Below are 18920 nucleotides of genomic sequence, written 5' to 3'. Positions count from 1 at the left end.
AGTGTAAGAAGGAAAGTCCCTCATTCTTGTCTCCAATCAACCATTAAAAAGTCAAAAGTAAAGGAGTGGTCAAGTAGTAGAGCACTAGCCTTGAGGGAAAAAGCTCAAAGATAGTACACAGGCCTTGAGTTCAAGCCCCAGGACAGGCACACACACTCACAAATAAGACATTTCAGGAGCCCCTGAGACTGATGAATCAAAGCCCTTTCCAGCAGTGTTGATGACAGAGATGCTTCAGTTAGGAAGCATGTGTAAAAATAACCCTCGCTTCCTGCTGGGGTCACAGCATGGCGCTAGAGGGAAGAGCCAATGTTCAGAATGAATGAGCTGCCATGGAATACTATTTCTAGTTGTCAAGCAGGCTTAGCATCTTCTTCCAATATCCTGGTAACTCAAAGGGAGAAGCTGAGATGATCTACTAAAAGATTACTTAGAAGTCATTCAAACAGAACACAACACAGGTATAAAAAGGAATATTTATCTTTTAAAAATACAACTTTCAACACTACTGGCATGTCATTTACAAAGTACTGTCATTAAATACTCTCCATTGGCCTTGCTCACTCAGTGCATTCTCTTACCTTCAATTGAGCTCAAGGCAGGGCATGCTTGTACTATTGTAAGCACCACCACCATTACCACACAAAAATAAAGAACAGACCACCTCTGCTTATACATACCAGCTCAAATCCCTTTCTTTCCTTTTTTCTTTTCTTTCCTTTCTTTTCTTTTCTTTCCTTTCCTTCTCCTCCCTTCCCCTTCCCATCCTTTCCTTTCCCTTTCCTTTCCTATTTCCTTCTTTTCTTTCCCCTTCCTCTTTCCCTTTCTTTCTCCTTCCCTTTCCTTTCATCTTTCTGAATGGTCCACATATACTCCAGCACTGCTATATGCTCGTGGGTACCACAGAACTAGAACTGTCCCCAGGAGTCAGCACTGCAGTTGGACCTGACCTAGCTATAGGAGGCCTCACACATCCATGTCCCATTATCTATTCATTTGTTCACTACGACTCATATCAACTCTTTACATTTAGCATAAACATAGTATTTACAGTAGTACAGTTTTCAGTTCAACACTGAGAGCAGAGGAAAAGGGACCAATAGACTGTAAGAAGGCTGGGTGGGGAGGATATTAAAATAAATCCCTTCTGTTAATATGTGTGTGCATGTGCGCACACTCACACATGAGCACATTTTACTTCATAGAAAACTAAGCATGCCCTCCTTTAAAAGCTGACTATTTACAAGTGATTCTGAGTAGCATGGATATGCTAGTCATACTGGTTACTAGCTTTTTGTGAATATAGCTAGATTTCCTTTTTAAAATTCTGAAATAGACTTTTTACTCAGAAATAACTATTAGAGAAAATAACTTTGGAACATTTGTCAACTTTTGGTTCATAATAGTTTTGCAAAAAGCCACAGACCATGCTTTGTCATTTCAAAGGAGAATTGGTCAAGCACCTTCTAGAGGACACTGATGGGGATTTCATTTATTGGTCTATCGGGGACTGGAAAGACAATGACAGTTACACAGAGTAGCGCTCCAATCATCTCTTTCACTAGTAGCAACATTAATGTGAAGAGAGGTTTGGAAAAACAAGTCACAAAGGAATCATCAAAACATTTCTTTTTACAGTGGTTAAAAAAATATCAGGGGTCACAACAGTAGTACAGACACCAAAACACTCCAAACACTTCTTAGCCTCAGGACTTTTTCAATAGTACTAATAAGAAAAGACAACCAACTGCCAGAAAAGGGGGAGGATGTCACACAGCACTTGAGGTTTGAAGCAATTTCTTTTTAGGGCCTGTAGCTCGAGGTGCTGTTCTAGGATCCTTATTTTAACTCAAAAGATATTACAGGAATGAAATTTAAAGCAACTCCCAATTGAAACCCATTGAAAATACAAATCACTTTCTAAGCTTTGTCCAACATGTTTACTTTCAGGATCCTAAATTGTTAGGCAAAGAGATTCAGGTTAGTTTCAAGCCCTCAAAGCCACAGAACTTCCATCTTTTCTCCAGGCTGGCTCCAACCCCAGTCATTTCTTGCTTGAAGGTATGCTGGAGTCTGCTCATGAGACATTCCACATCACTAGTACAGATCTGCAGGACGGAGAAGACATGCCTCATTCAAAATCAGCTTCGTGTGTAGTATGGTTCATGACCATTCTGGTTCTTTTTTTTCCCCTCTGCTGCTTAATTTAGAATCCTGGTGGTGGTGGTGTGTGTTTGTGTGTGTGTACGTTGGGAGGTGTGCATTTGTATGATTTGGTAGATCAGCTGCGACTACCAGACATAGTCCACTAACTTTGCTATTGTGAAGAGCTTGTGTCAGTTGCCTAGAGAGGTTTGGGTACACAGCCAGCTGAATGATGGCTTCTTAGTGCTGATGATCCTATGTGTAGAACCATGGAAGCTGCTAAGTCTCTTGGGAGGGGAGTGGAGGCAGAAATGGCTGTCACCAGAGCAGAATTTATTCATACATGCATAGCTCATAAAGGAAAAGTAACAGGAATGGGGGATGGTTTGGTTTGCATTCCTACCTCTCTCTCTCTCACACACACACACATACACACATACACCAAAATCAAAACTGTTATATTCATTTAGTGCTTTTTCAGGTGGATGTCTTTCCATTAGCAGCTACCTCTAGAAATGTGAACCTGCACACCAGGCTTTACTGAAGAGCACCAGGCATCCTTAAAGAAATCTAGAGTAGCTGCCACACTGAATGTTCCAGAAGTGAGAGGACAGAGCTTCCAATTGTGTTGGTATGACTTGAGGCTTTTGTTGGGAGGCTGCTAAGGAGGAACTTGGCCTAGGTTAGAACGTCTCTGGGCTGGCAGTAAAGTAGATCCTGTGCACTGACTGAGGTGAATTGCAGTGTATAAAGAGCAGAACTATTCCAAAACATGCTAGATATTGTGTACAGAGCTGGACATATAACACAAGCATAGTATGTACATAATAAAAGGTCTGAAGATATACCAAACTGTTTGCAGTGGTTATTCTTGAGGGGTGGGATTATGTGCAACTCTCACTTTTTCTTCACTATACTTCTATAGTGCTTATATTTTAAGACAATGTACATTATGTTGTTTTTGTAAGCTGAAAAGGAGCCAGAATTTTTTTTATTGACATAGCGTTTAATTTCCTATCATTGCAACTGACTACTTGATTCTGGTACTCCCATTCCAATCTCTTTTCCTGCCCAAATGGACTATTTACCTGTTGAAATAGCATCACTTCCTAGAGGGAAATGAGGGGGGAGTGAGAGCTAGAATGAACACAAACACGATCAAGGAAGATATATGACCACCGCCAGAATATAGTTAAAGCAATTAGGTCCTATGTTAAGATAACATAGGCTTAATGGTTGAACATTTTGGACATCGAGCTTTCAGGAATCTGTATGTAATGGTACTTGCCAAGATGCCCAGATCCTGCGAAATGTTGACTACCACTCATTGAAGGCTACTTATGACAAAAGGTACCATGAGCATATTCATTCTGAGAAGCCAAGAGTCTCCTGCTGCAAAGAGGCATCTTTCACTTCCTAGGGAATTAGCTGCAGATTTGCCTGGAGTGGAAGCTCCTTCCCACAGGCCAATGTCCAGGAAAGGAAATGGCCCATGACATCAGCTGTAAACAGCTACACACTGTGTTACAGAAGCCAGCAGCTCACTGTTGCATCAATTTCTCTTTTGTCCATGCCTCCATTGTTTCATAGTAGACAATGGCAGTTGTGATGGTGGGAGGGTAGTGGAGTTAGACTTCCATTTTGGAAAAATAACAGTTAGTAATGGCTAGAGACCCACGACAGAATTTGTATGGGAAAGCCTATGGTGCTTAACCTAGAGCTCATATGTAAATTAAAGGAATGTAGGTTCTTTAAGATCTATCCTGAAAAGAGGATGGCCAGCTCATTTTAGTTTGCCTACGACTTCCCTGGTTTGAGCACTGACAGTAAAATCCTCTGTCTCAGACAAACTAGGACTGAAGGTCACTCCTACATGGAGTCTCAGGGAGACAGCAAATGAGGGGTTAATTTCCTCAGAGTGATAAGTAATGGACAATGTATGCCCAAACAGACGTTCCCTAACAATGACGAACCCTCAGTTCCCAAGCATTTCCATTTTGGGCCCCCACATACCTTATTATCAAGACGGTGCAAGTAGGAACAGATATATTCAATGCTTGCTCCAAATGGGTGAACATGGAGGAAGGTGGAGATAATTCCTATGGAGACAATATCCTAGATGTTATACTCGAGCATGCCATTATTTGAGATTCCACTATTAAGTAAACAAATTCATATGTATACATGTGCATAAACACAATACAGATATACTGGACACTATACATGTATTTTACACATTTAATCATCTGAATCACCATGTGATGGAGGTATTGCCATATCCCTTTCACAAAAGGTTAAATTGCTCATGACCACACGCTGGCAATGGTAGAGCTGACATTTGAACTCAGTAGCTCTTTAAAAAATATCTTTAAGTAGTTGTACAAAGAAGTTGCCACTTAACAATGTAGTTTATGAATACAATATATCTTGATCAATGTCACCTCTTTCAACATTCTCATCCATCCCTCCCCTCCCCATCCCTTCCCTCACTCTTAATTTTGTAGGATATACATTGGATTCTTGTCTGAATTCTTCCCTCGTCTCCTCTTCATTTGCTTACCCTTTCCCCCTTGACTCCACCCCACCCCTTTTGCATACCTGCTTTTTGCTGTTTCAGTTTGCTGAACTTTGACTTTGCCTTTTTTAGGAATTACAGTATTTGAGATCTCCTATAAATCTACCGTATTTCAGTTAATACATTTGTATACATTTGCATGCTAGCCAATGTATTTACTTGTAAGTTTATAAGCTAATTCTAGCTGCCACATATAAGAAGAAATATGTATCGTTTCTCTCTCTGGACCAGCCTTACTTCAGATATATTCAATGCTTGCTCCAAATGGTGAACATGGAGGAAGGTGGGGATAACATTTTTTCCCATCCTTCTGTTTCTTTACAAATGATACAATACCATTGTTTCTAATGGATGAGTAAAATTCTATTGTGTCAGTGGCTTTAATCACTACATGTGCTGCCTCTATATACCTTACCACATGCAGAAAAACTGATATTTGAAAAGTCACTGCCATCATCTGTAATGTTTATGAAACATACAAATTATGGAATTTTATGATAAATTTAGATTATTATAGGTTTTTTAGTTCCTTCGAATAGACTTCAAATTAAACCACAGCATCCTAGGCATTAATGATACCTTGTTAAATGTACAAATCAGACATCTTCCCTGATTAACCTAGTGCCTCTCACAAGACAATCTGCTGATTGTATTTGGGATTTATTTGTGAGTAGCTCTATAAAGAAAAGCCAAACATTTCACTCATGGCTCACTCAAGTGGCCACTAGCATTCTGTGCTTAGAGCCCCAGCTGTTATCATGTAATAAGAATTCTTTTTTTACATGCTTCAGGAATGCCTATGATTTTGACTCAGCCTAACTCTGGGAGCTCAACAACTGCCTTGATTGGTCTGACCATAGAATAATTGTTCTAATAATCTTTGCTCATGCAACAACTAGAAAGATTTCTTCATTTCTGGTGCTGGGGTTTCAACTTAAAGTCTTGCACTTGCTGAGCAGGCACTCTACCACTTGCATACCACTAGCCCTTTTTGCTTTAGTTAGTTTTTACGTATGTGCTTACCTTTTATTCTTTGCTTGGATCTGCCTAGGTCTTTCCATTTATACTGCCCTTGTAGTTGGGATGACAGGTGTGCACTTGTAAGCCAAGCATTTTAATTTTGGTGGGACTGGGGTTTGAACTCACAGCTTTGCCTTTGTTAGGCAGGTGCTTTGACATTATTTTGGGGGGGGTCCGGTCGTGGGGCCTGAACTCTGGGCCTGGCCGCTGTCCCTCAGCTCTTCAGCTCAAGGCTAGCGCTCTACCACTTGAGCCACAGCGCCACTTCCGGCTTTTTTCTTTTTGCTTATGTGGTGCTGAGGAATTGAACCCAGGGCCTCAGGCATGCAAGGCAAGTGCTCTACCACTGAGCCACCTTCCCAGCTCGGTGCTCTGACATTTGAGCCACATATTAAGACTTTTTGGATTTTTTTCCTTTCAAATTAGGTCTTGTGTTTTACCTGGGGTGGCCTAGACCTCAAGATTTCCATTTGTTCTTCTTGTACATCTGGGATGACAAATCTGTGGCATTGTGTTCGGCTTTTTATTAGTTGAAGGTTCTAACTTTGAACTATGAACCTCCCAATCTCCAACTCTGCAGTAGTTGGGATGACAGGAATCCACTACTGCATCTTCCCTAAATAATTTTGAATTCGCCTATTTCTACAAGATCTGATTGATAGATCTAGAAGAGAATTTGCTGAAGACTGACATTTCAATAAAAGTGACATTTGATTTACTTGTAAACTATAACCTTTTTTGGTCCAATTAAGTGACTGGCAAGAAAAGGACAAATTTAAATTGTGGCTTAGAGTTCACATTGTTCTTTGTGCAAATCTTTCAAAGATGGTAAAAGAGTCTCGAGGAACACCTGATGGTAAGTTTCAAAATTTGTTTAAAAGGGATGCTACTGCTTCTAGTATTATTGTTAAATGACTACAGAAGTTGAATTTCTAAACACTGTTGCTAGTTGAAAAACAAAGTTTGAAGAAAACAGTCTATATTTAAAGAAATTCTAGATGTCATGACTAATAGAGACTGACAAATGGGAAGGAATATATCCATAGGTTTAAAAACACTAAACATTTTTGTGAGTTTAAATTGAAAGAACTGATCCTAAAAACAGAGTTCCCTTTCTCTGTCAGCCTGAGTATGTTCTTTAAAAAAACAAAATAAACATTTTAAGAACTTTTTCTTTTTCTAGGGCTCTTCATTTTCAGAGCCTGCCTTCTCTCTCAAATACTTCTCCACAGATCTCCTTGATGCCATGCCAATTTGCCAAAAACTCTGATTTGGAAAACATTAAAAGTTGTCTCTTTCAGAACCCTATTGCATTATTGGTGGAAATATAAACTAGTGAAATCACTTTGGAAGGTGGTTTGAAGATCTAAACATAGATCTTCCCTATAACCCAACCATTCTACTCCTGTGCATTTACCCAGAACATTTTAAGTCAGGATACCATAGACACTTGCACATCCATATTCATTACTCCACTATTCACAATAGCCAAGTTATGGAAACAGACCAGATGAGTAGATAAAAACATAAACACAATAGATGAGTAGATAAAAATGTGGTACATATAGACAATGGAATTTTATTCATCTAGTAGAAAGAGTAATATTATGTCATTTGCACAGAAATGGATATACCTAGAACAAATCATGCTATGTGAGGTAAGCCAAGCTCAGAGAGACCAATGGCACATCATTTCTCATATGTGGAAAATAGATCTAAAATATAAGTGGACACATTAATTTATACAGTACTCTAGGCATTCACATACAAACAGACTAAAAGAAGATACTCTTAGAGGAGGAACCCAGAGGCATAACTCCTCTGAATATCTAAAATACTGTTTATCAAAATGAATTCCAGGAAATGAAAACATGGTTTTGTTGCTGTTGTTTGTTCTTGCTTTTGTCTTTTCTTTTTTGGGGGGAGCACGAGGAGGGCAAAGGAATGGTGGGAGAAAGAGTGAACAAAGACAGTCATGGTATTCAATATATACACTATGTTAAAATGAACTATGCAACTTGTGGGCAGGGATGGGAGGAGGAAAGTGAAGGAAGAGGTGACATTGTCCAATATCTTACTCCTCACCTGACTGATGAAATGATAACCCCTCTGTACAACTCCTTAATAACAACACACATTTAAAAAAATTGCCTTTTTCTTGAAAATTCAGTGGTGGCTCCTCCTGGGAATTTCACTTTCTTTTGAGTCAGAGGGTCTTGCTGTGTGGCTAAGCCTTGTCTAATATTCTCTATCCTGAGTTTCCAGAGTACTGGGATAACAGGAAGTTGCGTACAAGTCCTGCTTGTTTGTGAGCACCTTTATTAATATACCAAAGTCTTAACTCTGAGTATAACATCTATTACAAAAGAGGCAAGTATATCTTAGAAATATTTATGCACAAGCCAGCCAGGGTGGAGGACTTGTGAGACTGGAGGAGGGCCACTTATATGGTTCAGTGTTTTAGAAGGCAGCTGAGATTAACCAGCCCCTTCTTAAATAATTAAATGTATTGAACCTCAATCAGACATTGCTCTCCAAATAGAACACAATATCAATATACTTGTGGAAATAGCACTGTAAATGTAAAATGAGTACTATTTACTAAGGGCTTACTATGAGCCAATTATCATAGTAAATGCTTGTTATTGCTTTATAGGGTAGTCAATGATCTTATGCCCATTTTGTAGATGGTGAAAATGAAGGTCAGAAAATAAATTGTGGGGTCAAGCTGGGAAGGAAGGACTGCTTGACTTGCTAACCACTTGTGTAATCTTGCCTTTCTGAATGAGGTTTTTTGTTTTGTTTTGTTGGTCATGGGACTTGAACTCTGGGCTTGGGCGCTGTCCCTCAGCTCTTCAGCTGAAGGCTAATGCTCCACCACTTGAGCCACAGTGCCACTTTGTTTTCTGGTGGTTCATTGGAGGTAAGAGTCTCACAGACTTTCCTGCCTTGGCTGGCCTTGAACCGTGATCCTCAGATCTCAGCCTTCTTAGTAGTTAGGATTACAGGTGTGAGCCACCAGTGCCTGGCCTCTGAATGAATTTTTATATAGTGAGAATAATTCCAGCAATCACTACCATAGAGAGCCTCCTAAGTCATTTGTCAACATGATGCAGTAACAAAGTTAATCTTCAGTATTTGTTCTAGTTCTTAGCACACAACTCTGACAACCCTTTGGAATTTTCTGCGTAGGGTGTCTTCTTATTTTATTTTATTTTTTAACTTATGTTTGAACTCAGGCCCTTGTACTTATTAGGCAGGTACATGGGCCATTCTCTAGCCCTTTTTACTTTAGATTAGTTTTTAAACAGGGCTTCATTTTTTTTTTGTTTCAGTTGGCCTGGGAATTGCAATCATCCTATCTATGCCTCATACCTAGCTAGGCTTGCAGCTGTATACTACCACAGTGGCTTACCTGTTCAGATGAAGGTCCTGTTAACATTTTTCTGGAGCTAGCATGAACTATAATCCTCTTGATCTCTGCCTCCTGAATATCTGGGATTACAGGCACAAACAACTGTGCCCAGCTTTTAAAAAATCTGAGACAAGGAGCCTTCAAGATCTGGAACCTGGTGGCAGGTGATTCACTTAATGGGAGTATGCCTTTGAAGGGGGATATTGAGACTCCAGATACCCCTTCTTTGCATCGTGTGTATGAGGTGAATAATTTTTCCATATATTGGCACCATGATGTGTTTGTTGTTTTATAAAAGGCCTGAAATCAATGAGGCCAACCAAACACAGGCTGAAATATCTAAAATCATGAACCAAAATGAGCCTTTTAATTTTTATTTCTTTATTTTTTTTGTCAGTTGTGGGCCTTGGACTCAGGACCTTGGGCACGGTTCCTGATAATGCTGTGCCACTTTGAGTCACAATAGCACTTCTGGTTTTCTAGTGCTTAATTGAAGATAAGTGTCTTATGGGCTTTCTTGCCTAGGCTGGCTTTGATCTGCAATCCTCAGATCTCAGCCTCCTGAGTAGCTATGTTTACAGGTGTGAGCCATTGGTGCCTGGCTTGCCTTTTCTCTTTATAAGTTGATTTGCTTATGTATTTGTTACCATAAAGGAAAGCGAATCAATGTATTAAGGGATCTTATGTTTGAGCCTAAATATCTCCTCATATATCCCAATTTGTGATACTGAGCCCTGTAACCCCGAGTATAAAGTTAACTTCCACTTGTACCGTCAGAATGCAATTGAATTAAATTGAATTGTAGGATTACCAGGTGATGTGTTGGAAAGTTGGGAAAAGTGTTGGAAAAGACAGTAACATATTCAGTGTCAGTAAGTACAAGATATGTTTTATTTGGTATGAGAGTGATGAGACAAAAACTATCAACTGTTCAACTAGCAGCATGAAAAACCTTGAGAAGCATACACTTGCTTCTAGAGGCTCAGTAGCCTCCAGAACATAAAGTGAGCTCAGCTATCTTTATATACAGATTAAAAATCAGTCCACAAGCTGAGTGCTGCTGTTATAATCCTATCTACTCAGGAGGTTGAAATATGAGGATTGTGGTTCAAAGCCAGCCCAAGTAGGAAAGCTTGTGAAACTCTTATTTACTACTGAACAAGACAGAAGCGGAGCTGTGGCTCAAGTGGTAGAGTGTTAGCCTTGAGCACAAAAGCTCAGGGATAACAGCTAGTCCCTGAGTTGAAACTCTACAACCAACACACACACACCCACACACACACACACACACACACACACACACACACACACACACACACACCACACACACACACACACAAATCTACAATATGCTTACCCACTCTTAGATATACTTATATTGACACAGTTGACATGGTAGTAAATCTACTCCTTCTGTCTCCATCACAGTCAGGACTCTGAGGTCTTACTGTCAAATATCATAATCACAAGCATCATAAATGCTTGTGATTCTTAGGAAGTTCCTTCCCCTTCTCCTCTGTATCCTATGAATTGTATGTGTACTGGCTTCCTTACCCACTAGCAGTGCTTCACGTTCAGATTTGATAGGACTGCCATTCATAGTCTTCTCAAGAGGGTAGTCATTTTCCTGGTTTGATGCACACAGTCGAGGAGCACAGTTTTCCTGTGGGGATAACATGCTTCCTATATCAGTTCACCTTATTTAGAAAGTGAGTTGGTTTCAATGAACTGTGTAACAAGTAACTAATTTTTCAGATGAGATCTCATTGTTTTGCTTAGGCTCATCTTGAACTGTTTGACACAAGCCATCCTTCCATTTTGACTTCTTGAGTAGCTGAGAATATAGGCAATAGGCTCATAAAAGTATCACAGGATAATAAAAGCAACATTGTAAATTATTGAATGGTAAAGAAAACAGTATGGATTACAAAAGTACCACAGATAATCCAAAACATCTTTAAAAGACTTCAGAACAAAAGAAAAATGTAAACACTTATTTTCATCAGTTTGTTATTTTTTTGCTTTATCCTTTTTGACTCTATATAAGTCATCTGGAGAGCCAGACTCAACAGTTATTATGTATTAGGTACCAGAAATTGGTAGTCATGTATTATCTCCATCAGACAGAAGAGGAAAGGCTAGGATAAATAGGGCAAGTTTGCTAAAATTACATTGCTAAGGAGTGTAGAGCCAATGTTTCATAACAGGTCACTTAGTGTTAAGAGGATTATTCTTTTTGTCTTTTTTTGAAATGTTATGTCCACACTCTGATATGGTTAAGTGCCATGCCTGAATGAAGAATCTGTAATATAGCCAATCCACTCAAAGGCACTTAACTATTGGCTTTAGAACTAAAAATTAATGCTGATCTCTATTAACTAGAAAACTCACTCTCACTTTCTTCTCTTTGTTAAGGACAGTTAGAATATTCCCGACTTTATGATAAGAAATGACCATGACCAAAAATATCATTAGTCAAATGATATTTTCTCTGTTGTTGATTTTTTTTTTCTTTTCTGGAGTATACCAGGTAGGTTTTATAATAGACCTTCAAGTGAAACTAATGCCCAGTAACAAGACTGGAAAAAAATGCCTGCATACCATTCATGGATCTTCCCTTCTGTTTCTAGGTTATGAGAACATCTTTTCTTATATATGTGAAAGAGGAGGCTTCAGAAGAAGAAATGAAAGGAATCACTGCTTAAGTCTTACTGTTGTAAAAGAAAATGCTGGGGAAGTGCTTCTTGTGGGGCAGATCATGGCTGACTCAGATGCTTCATCACTTCTTTCCTTCCACAAGCCTTCAGTAGGGACAGAATTCCTTCCATTTTCTTTATAGATGTCTTCAAAGCTTCCCAGAAGCTGTCTCTGAATGAAATGAATAGTCTGTGCTGTGAGACATGTGGTATTGTGCATTTATACGTTTCCTGGCTGTAGTCAAAGGGAAACCCTGTCTTGATGACCTAGTCAATCTTTGGCTTTGAGAATTAAACCCAGACAGTAACCATTATGCCAAGTTTGATTTAAACCACTGGCTCATGTCTAAGCCAGAGGCTACACATCTGCCTCCAATTCCTTCAAAACATTAAATGATACAGTAAGCCAGTTTCTTAACTGTGAGAGTTTAACCAGCTGGGGTTGCTTTAAAATGTTAAGGTTTCCTGAGAAGTTTTAGCCACCGTGAACTGAACTGTGTTCTAAATGAAATATTGAAAAGATGTTTATTACCTTGAATTCTACTAGTAGATTCAAAGAGCCAATTGTTTCCACCAGTAAGACAGATAAAATATGTTTCTCTGTTACATTGCAAAACACTAAGAATAACTCACATTGGGAATTACTGTCAAGAATCCTCCCTCTCTCAAACCCACAAAAAGATCACTCCTTACCATTACTTACTACTTATAATCTGAAATCTTTTTTCTTTAGTCTAATTGATGATCTAAGGTTTCCTAATCTAATTTTGTCAGGTTGAAATATTTGGTCACAAATTAGCATCCCACAGACCAGTTTATAATGACCTGTCATGAATTTCTCTAAAAGAAGCTTTATTTGGGGCTGGGAAGGTGGCTCAGTGGTAGAGTGCTTGCCTTGCATGCCTGAGGCCCTGGGTTCGATTCCTCAGCACCACATAAGCAAAAAGAAAAAAAGCCGGAAGTGGCGCTGTGGCTCAAGTGGTAGAGCGCTAGCCTTGAGCTGAAGAGCTGAGGGACAGCGCCCAGGCCCAGAGTTCAGGCCCACGACTGGACCCCCCCCCCCAAAAAAAGAAGCATTATTTAAAACAATAGGAAAACATGCTGACTCATTGTTTTCTTTTTATCAAACAGATGTCTTGCTTGAATGTATCACGCTACTTCATGAAATATTCAGTTTCAGAATGAGAAAGTTGTTATTTGGTGCAATATGGCAAGTGTCATCTATGCCATGTGACCTTTTGTTTCTTTCAATGAAATTCTTTGCAAAGCAGAAAGGTGCTAATAGTAAAAATGCCCTGAAGTTAATTTTTGTCAATTCTAAGCATAATGCCATTAGTACGACTATGTATGACTATGTACGACATTAGTATGACGATGTAGAGTCTTCTGGCTATACATTTTGTAGAGTCTTCTGGCTATACATTCTGTTTTATGTGGGATGTGAAAGAGAACTGTTGTGTAGCAGGTTGGGAACAATTTAGAACCTCTGGCATTATGAGTAAAGTCCTGATGAGTAGGATAGTTTTGACACTTTTCAATTAAATGCTTGATGAATGAATTTCTCTGGGATTGTGCTCATTTCTTTAATAGCATCCACAAAACTAGAAAGTGAGTTGGTTTTGTGATGTGGAAGAATTAAAAGCACATTGCAAATGGCCTCCAGAAGAAAACATTTTCAATCATTTATTTCAACTACAATAAGATTGCCAATTCCTAATGGTACTCTGGAGATCGTCACTGTGTTAGCAAATCATCCAGAGTCTGTATGTACTGCATCTTCCTGTACTGAGCACAGAAGAGACAGAGCAAGAGCTCCTGCAGTAGTGTATCATTGCTGCATTTCAGACTTTTGCTTGAAGCACTAATCTTTCTTTTCTTTATGAGACATCATAAGTAAGTAGTTCTGGTCAATAAGCTTTTCTTCCTTAAAGAATAAGTTCAGCAAAAATATTTAGGCATAGATAAGAATGGAGATATATGAAAAGGAGACATCTGTCAGTAGACTGCACACACCTAAAATAGACTGGGTACCTGACTCAGTTGTGATGCACTAAGTCCATCCAGATGTTACTATGCTGTCTCAGAGGTCCTCACTGGTGGTTCTTATTGAAGCAGGCTTTTGCTTAATAAAGCCCCATCTTCTCTTTCCTGTCCCTATTTTCTACCCTTAGAATACTGTGTCTCTGTTTCATTCCAATGTTTCCTTCTTTTTATGTTGGCTATTATTTTTTCTTATGGTGACTCATGATCACACTAGATGGAGTGTCAGCAAAGAAGTGTCAGTGTTCTAGCTGCATTTGTGTTTCTTCCTTTCAATCAAAGGTACTCTGTATCAAATGAGTTTTCTGTGTTGCTATCAGCTTGATAAAATGAAACAGGGAAGGTTTGTACACTCTGGTCTAAGACTGAGGAACTTAAGAGATAGACAAACATTATATCTATTGAAAAGCATATTCCACAGACTGTTTAAAGAGTGTCTAAATATCCATACCTCAAAGTAGATCTCTCAATAAAACAATTACCCAGAAAAGGGGATTTTAATACCCAACCACAAACATGCCACATGGATTTCTACTGAAGAAACTTCCAGAGAATTTTCCTTGTCACCGAAAAAGGGAAAAAGGACAAGGGGAAAAGTTAATACAGGACTTACATACATACCTTTTCTTTAAGATTTTCTAACATTTTTTCCACTTGTAACTTGTCATCTTTGATTTTGTCAAGTTCAGCTTCTTTCCTTTTGTATTCCTCCTGAACTTTTAGTAGGTGCTACAGGAAAGATACAAAAAATCATCACTAATTTAGAAACTACATTTCACTGTCAATCCTTAAGTGAGGTTAGCTCTCAGGCAGACCTGCTTCAATTTCCCCAAAGCACAAATGATCATTTTTCCATGCAAAAAATGTATCAAGATGATTTTTACTTTATTTGACTCCCATATATTTCTTTGAAGTCCATCATATTTTAGGAAGGAATTGATTTATCTAGTCACTTAATTTCTCTATTCTGACTGGGAGTAAGGCCGGGGTGCAATTAAGGGACATTAATTAAATAATTATCAATAGACATTAACTTAATGCTGTAAAGCATTCTCGAAAATAGCCATTTGCCAGGCGAAGTCAATTTATGTGGACAAAGGAGTGATAAATCTAACTTTCACATGTCAATTTCCACATCAGTAGGGAAGGAGTCAGAATTACCATTAATAATTACAACAAACACTATTTACTGAGTGCCTCATATTTGGTAAGTATTGAGCTGAAGATTTTACATATAAAATATTTAAAGATGTTAAGACATTTCCTTCAGGCTATTCAGATAGGAAATGGCAGAATTCTTGCTCTTAATCACAATCTTTTGAAACAAAACAGAAGAAAGTTTGTTTTTGCTTACAAGGCTATTTTTCTAATAAAAAGTGATAAAAATGAATGAAAATTAAGCTGCGTGCTGGTGGCTCACACCTGTAATCCTAGCTACTCAGGAGGCTGAGATCTGAGGATCGTAGTTCAAAGCTAGCCCAGGCAGGAAACACCGTGGGACTCGTATTTCCAATAAACCACCAGAACCAGAGATAGTGCTATGGTTCAAGTGGTAGAGTGCTAGCTTTGAGCTGAAAAGCTGAGGGACAGCACCTAGGCCCAGAGTTCAAGCCCCAGGACACACACACACACACACACACACACACACACACACACAAAGAATGAAAATTTTGGGAGTTATCAACTTAATTCCCAACTGAGGTCTTTCAAGTACTGAAGCAGAAAAAGCTTCATCATTCTTTTTTATGTGACATAACTTGACCTTATGTGCAATGGTTTTGAAATCAATGTAATAGGGGAGACACTACAAGAGTATTTCCAAACACTTACATCTCAAAGGCTTGCAAAAGGCCATGGGCAGAACTAAATAACGGTATGATGCATATTTTAAAAGTGCTTTGAAGTCTAGCTAAGGACACACATTTGGTAGAAGGATCTTTGGTATAACTTACATGTTCTAATTAAATTCTGTGATGACAATAAAAGGAAGGTACACATTACTTCACACTTTTTGCTAATAGGAAAGGTGAAATATTTATGTGATATTACTTGTCACATAGGAAGACAATGATGGCAGAAGAAATAACACAGGGCTGCTATTGCTCATAATTTATAGTTTCCAACCAGCAATTAGTTTTTTCCTACATAATACCAAAGCTTAGAGTTGAAAAGTATTGTACAATTTCAGTTGCAAGGAAAATGGTCAGTAGCACCCTTACTCAGAAGCACTGCCCCTTCACTATACTAAAAGCAGGTGTTGTGGGCTCAATATAATAATAGTTACTCCAAACTTCTAGATACTGAGCACCTATTACATGACATACCTGAATGCAATTGCACTTGGAAGCACTTTACTTCTTATACTAGGAATTCTGTGCATGTAAACTCATTTTCAGGATTGTGAGAATAAAATAAAAGAAACTGGTATTTTGAACCCAAAGCACTGATATTTACAAACTCATAATGTTCAAACTCACTCAGAGCAAGACTAGGACTCTTGCTGGGTGCTGGCTCATGCCTGTAATCCTACCTACTCAGAAAACTGAGATCTGAGGATTATGGTTTGAAGCCAGCCAGGCAGGAAAATCTGAGACTATTATCTCCAATTAACCAGAAAAATGCAGGAAGTGGAGTTGTGGCTCAAGTGGTAGAGCACTAACCTTAAGAACAAAACTTCAGAGGCAGCACCCAGGTTCTGAGTTCAAGCTCCAGGACCACCCCAAATGAAAAAAAGAGTAGGATTCTTGCCATTTCTTCTAAGAGGGCATACTGTTTCTAATTCTGTCACTTACATACTTATTATTTCATCAGCACTTTCTCTTATTTAAATAATTGAAGTTTTTCATAAATACCTTGAGGCCCTATCTAGATCCCAAAGTAAGAGCCTTATAAAGCATAAAGAAAATTAGATTGCATTTGATATAGTAATGTTATATTCCTTGATGCTCATTCTTTGAAAATGGGTGATTTTGGTTGTATATTCCTGTAATTCTAGCTACTTAGGAAGTGGAGATAGAAAGATTGCAATATGAGGACAGCTTGGGGAAAAGTTAGTTAGACAATTTTAGAAACAAGCTGGGCATAATAATGTGCAGGCTGAACGAAAGTGAGAAACTCTCCATGAAAATAAGTTAAAAATAAAAGGATTAGTTAGGGGTATAGTTCAAGTGCTTTACCTGTGCCTGGTAATCCATTGCTATCTCTGTTATTAGTCAGAATATTTTATTAACTACAGTACATACTCCTTTCCTTAGCTATGCCATAACTTATAATATCAAGAATAATAATAGGTTCGATATTATATTTGCGCATAGGGGATGTTTTACAAGTGAAGAACTGATGCTATTCTTCCCTAAAGTCTTGAAAATCTGGCACAAAAATGGCAGTACCTGTTGCATTCCTTGTAGGGCTTGTTGTAGGAGTTTTAGCTGCTGTTCCTTGTTTGGGTCATCTTCTCGGTGGGCTTTGCCTTGTTCTTGCTTGAGGAGTTCTACCTCATTCCGATAAGCATCAAGCTGCCAACGGAGGCTGTCATTTTCTTCCTTCAGAGCCTCTGCCTGTGACACTAATGCTAAACAATCCATGGAAAATGTTAAGCCATATGTCTACATTCCTTTGTGGTTCACCTAAGTAATATGAAAGCTTGATATTTTAAGTTTATGTATACAAAAAGATTCTTGGTGTGAAACTTTAAGTCTGATTTCTTAATGGTGACAAGAGCAAAAAGCACACAGGCCCATTTTTATGTGAGCCAAGATCATAATTCATATTCTCTGTGCTATATATAACTAAGATATTTCCAAGTAGCATCATTTTATTTGAAATGCTGTAAACAATTAAGGGTCTTCTAACACAATGATCAAGATGCATTGTCTTCATAAACTGTTTCGTTAAGTGGCAACTCCTTTGTACAACTACGCAAAGATAATACAATATAAAAAACGGAAAGAGTCCTGCAACAATAAAATATAAGACTACTTGCCTCAAATCAACCATCTGCCTACAAAGTAATTTGCTAAATCAAGTTTTTAAATAATGTACCATTGACTATTCTTACAGAAGAAAAATAAATGCATGAGCTAAGACCTAAAATTTTTACTTTTTTGCTTAGTATATGAGGAACTCCATTCTGCATTAACTGTAGGCAAAAAGCAGGAAAAACTGAAAAATTAACGACTCTTCTTATTTAGAGTCATCAAAGAAGTGCAGTCATATGGCAAACTGCTTCCCTTTAAAAATTGGAGACAGAGAATACAGCAAACTACAACATAGAGGGCCAGAACTCAGAAGTAGGAACCTCAATGAGAACCAGAGCCAAAGTAGAACAACTTCAAGGTACAATTGACAAATTGTGGGAGGCTCAGTATAGGTAAGTCTGTGAATGGAAGACTTTTTGCCAGTTTTACCTACAGGAGCTCTACCAGGTCCTTATAGTGAATATCAGAAAATCCCCTTTCTGCTTCTGGCAGGAGAGGGGAAAGGAAGAACGATTTGAAATTTGAAACACAGGAGGCAAAAATGCTTGATAAGAAATGTACTCATTACCTTGCTCATGTAACTGTAACCCTTCTATATAGTATTTTCACAATAAAAAAACATTTAAAAAAAACAGTCCTCACCTGTTGAAAAATAAAGAAATTTAAAACACAAGAACGTAAGGTCTAACCCTAGGATAAGCCTTACCTGCTGGGATTTTATTTATTTTATTTTTATTGTGAAAATACTGTACAGAGAGGTTACAATTACATGGGCAAGATAATGAGTACATTTCTTATCAAGCATTGTTGCCTTCTCCTTTGTTTCCCCTTCCCATCCCTTCCCATCCTCCCCCCTCCTGCCCCCCCGCGGCCCGCACCAAAGTTGTAAAGTTCATTTTCGACATAACGACTTGTACATCTCATTGTTGCAATGGGTCCACCTGTGTCCCTATTTAGACGATTTGTTTTTCCCCTTCCCCTCCACAAATTATACCAACATCAAATACAGTGAAAGCAGGGGTTATACTGTGGGGGAGGGACATACAAAGCAA

General features: G+C 38.5%; 1 protein-coding gene across 1 annotated transcript in view; it reads right to left on the bottom strand.

The window, feature by feature from the left end:
* Window positions 1-775: 775 nt before the first annotated feature.
* Window positions 776-18920, bottom strand: part of Enox2 (ecto-NOX disulfide-thiol exchanger 2) — a 317354-nt gene continuing 299209 nt past the window's right edge. Inside the window, exons 13-18 of the mRNA XM_013018185.1 lie at window positions 17281-17462; window positions 14513-14620; window positions 11868-12023; window positions 10710-10818; window positions 4159-4244; window positions 776-2108 (exon numbers count right to left, since the gene is read on the bottom strand). Coding sequence (XP_012873639.1) covers window positions 1977-2108; window positions 4159-4244; window positions 10710-10818; window positions 11868-12023; window positions 14513-14620; window positions 17281-17462 — 773 coding nt within the window. The 3' untranslated portion in view covers window positions 776-1976. The remainder of the gene's footprint in view (window positions 2109-4158; window positions 4245-10709; window positions 10819-11867; window positions 12024-14512; window positions 14621-17280; window positions 17463-18920) is intronic.

This window comes from Dipodomys ordii, unplaced genomic scaffold (genome assembly GCF_000151885.1).
Source record: "Dipodomys ordii isolate 6190 unplaced genomic scaffold, Dord_2.0 Scaffold38, whole genome shotgun sequence".
Classification (NCBI taxonomy): Eukaryota; Metazoa; Chordata; class Mammalia; order Rodentia; family Heteromyidae; genus Dipodomys; species Dipodomys ordii.
The sequence above is the reverse complement of the archived record's forward strand: the minus strand, read 5'-3'. Positions and strand labels throughout refer to the sequence as shown.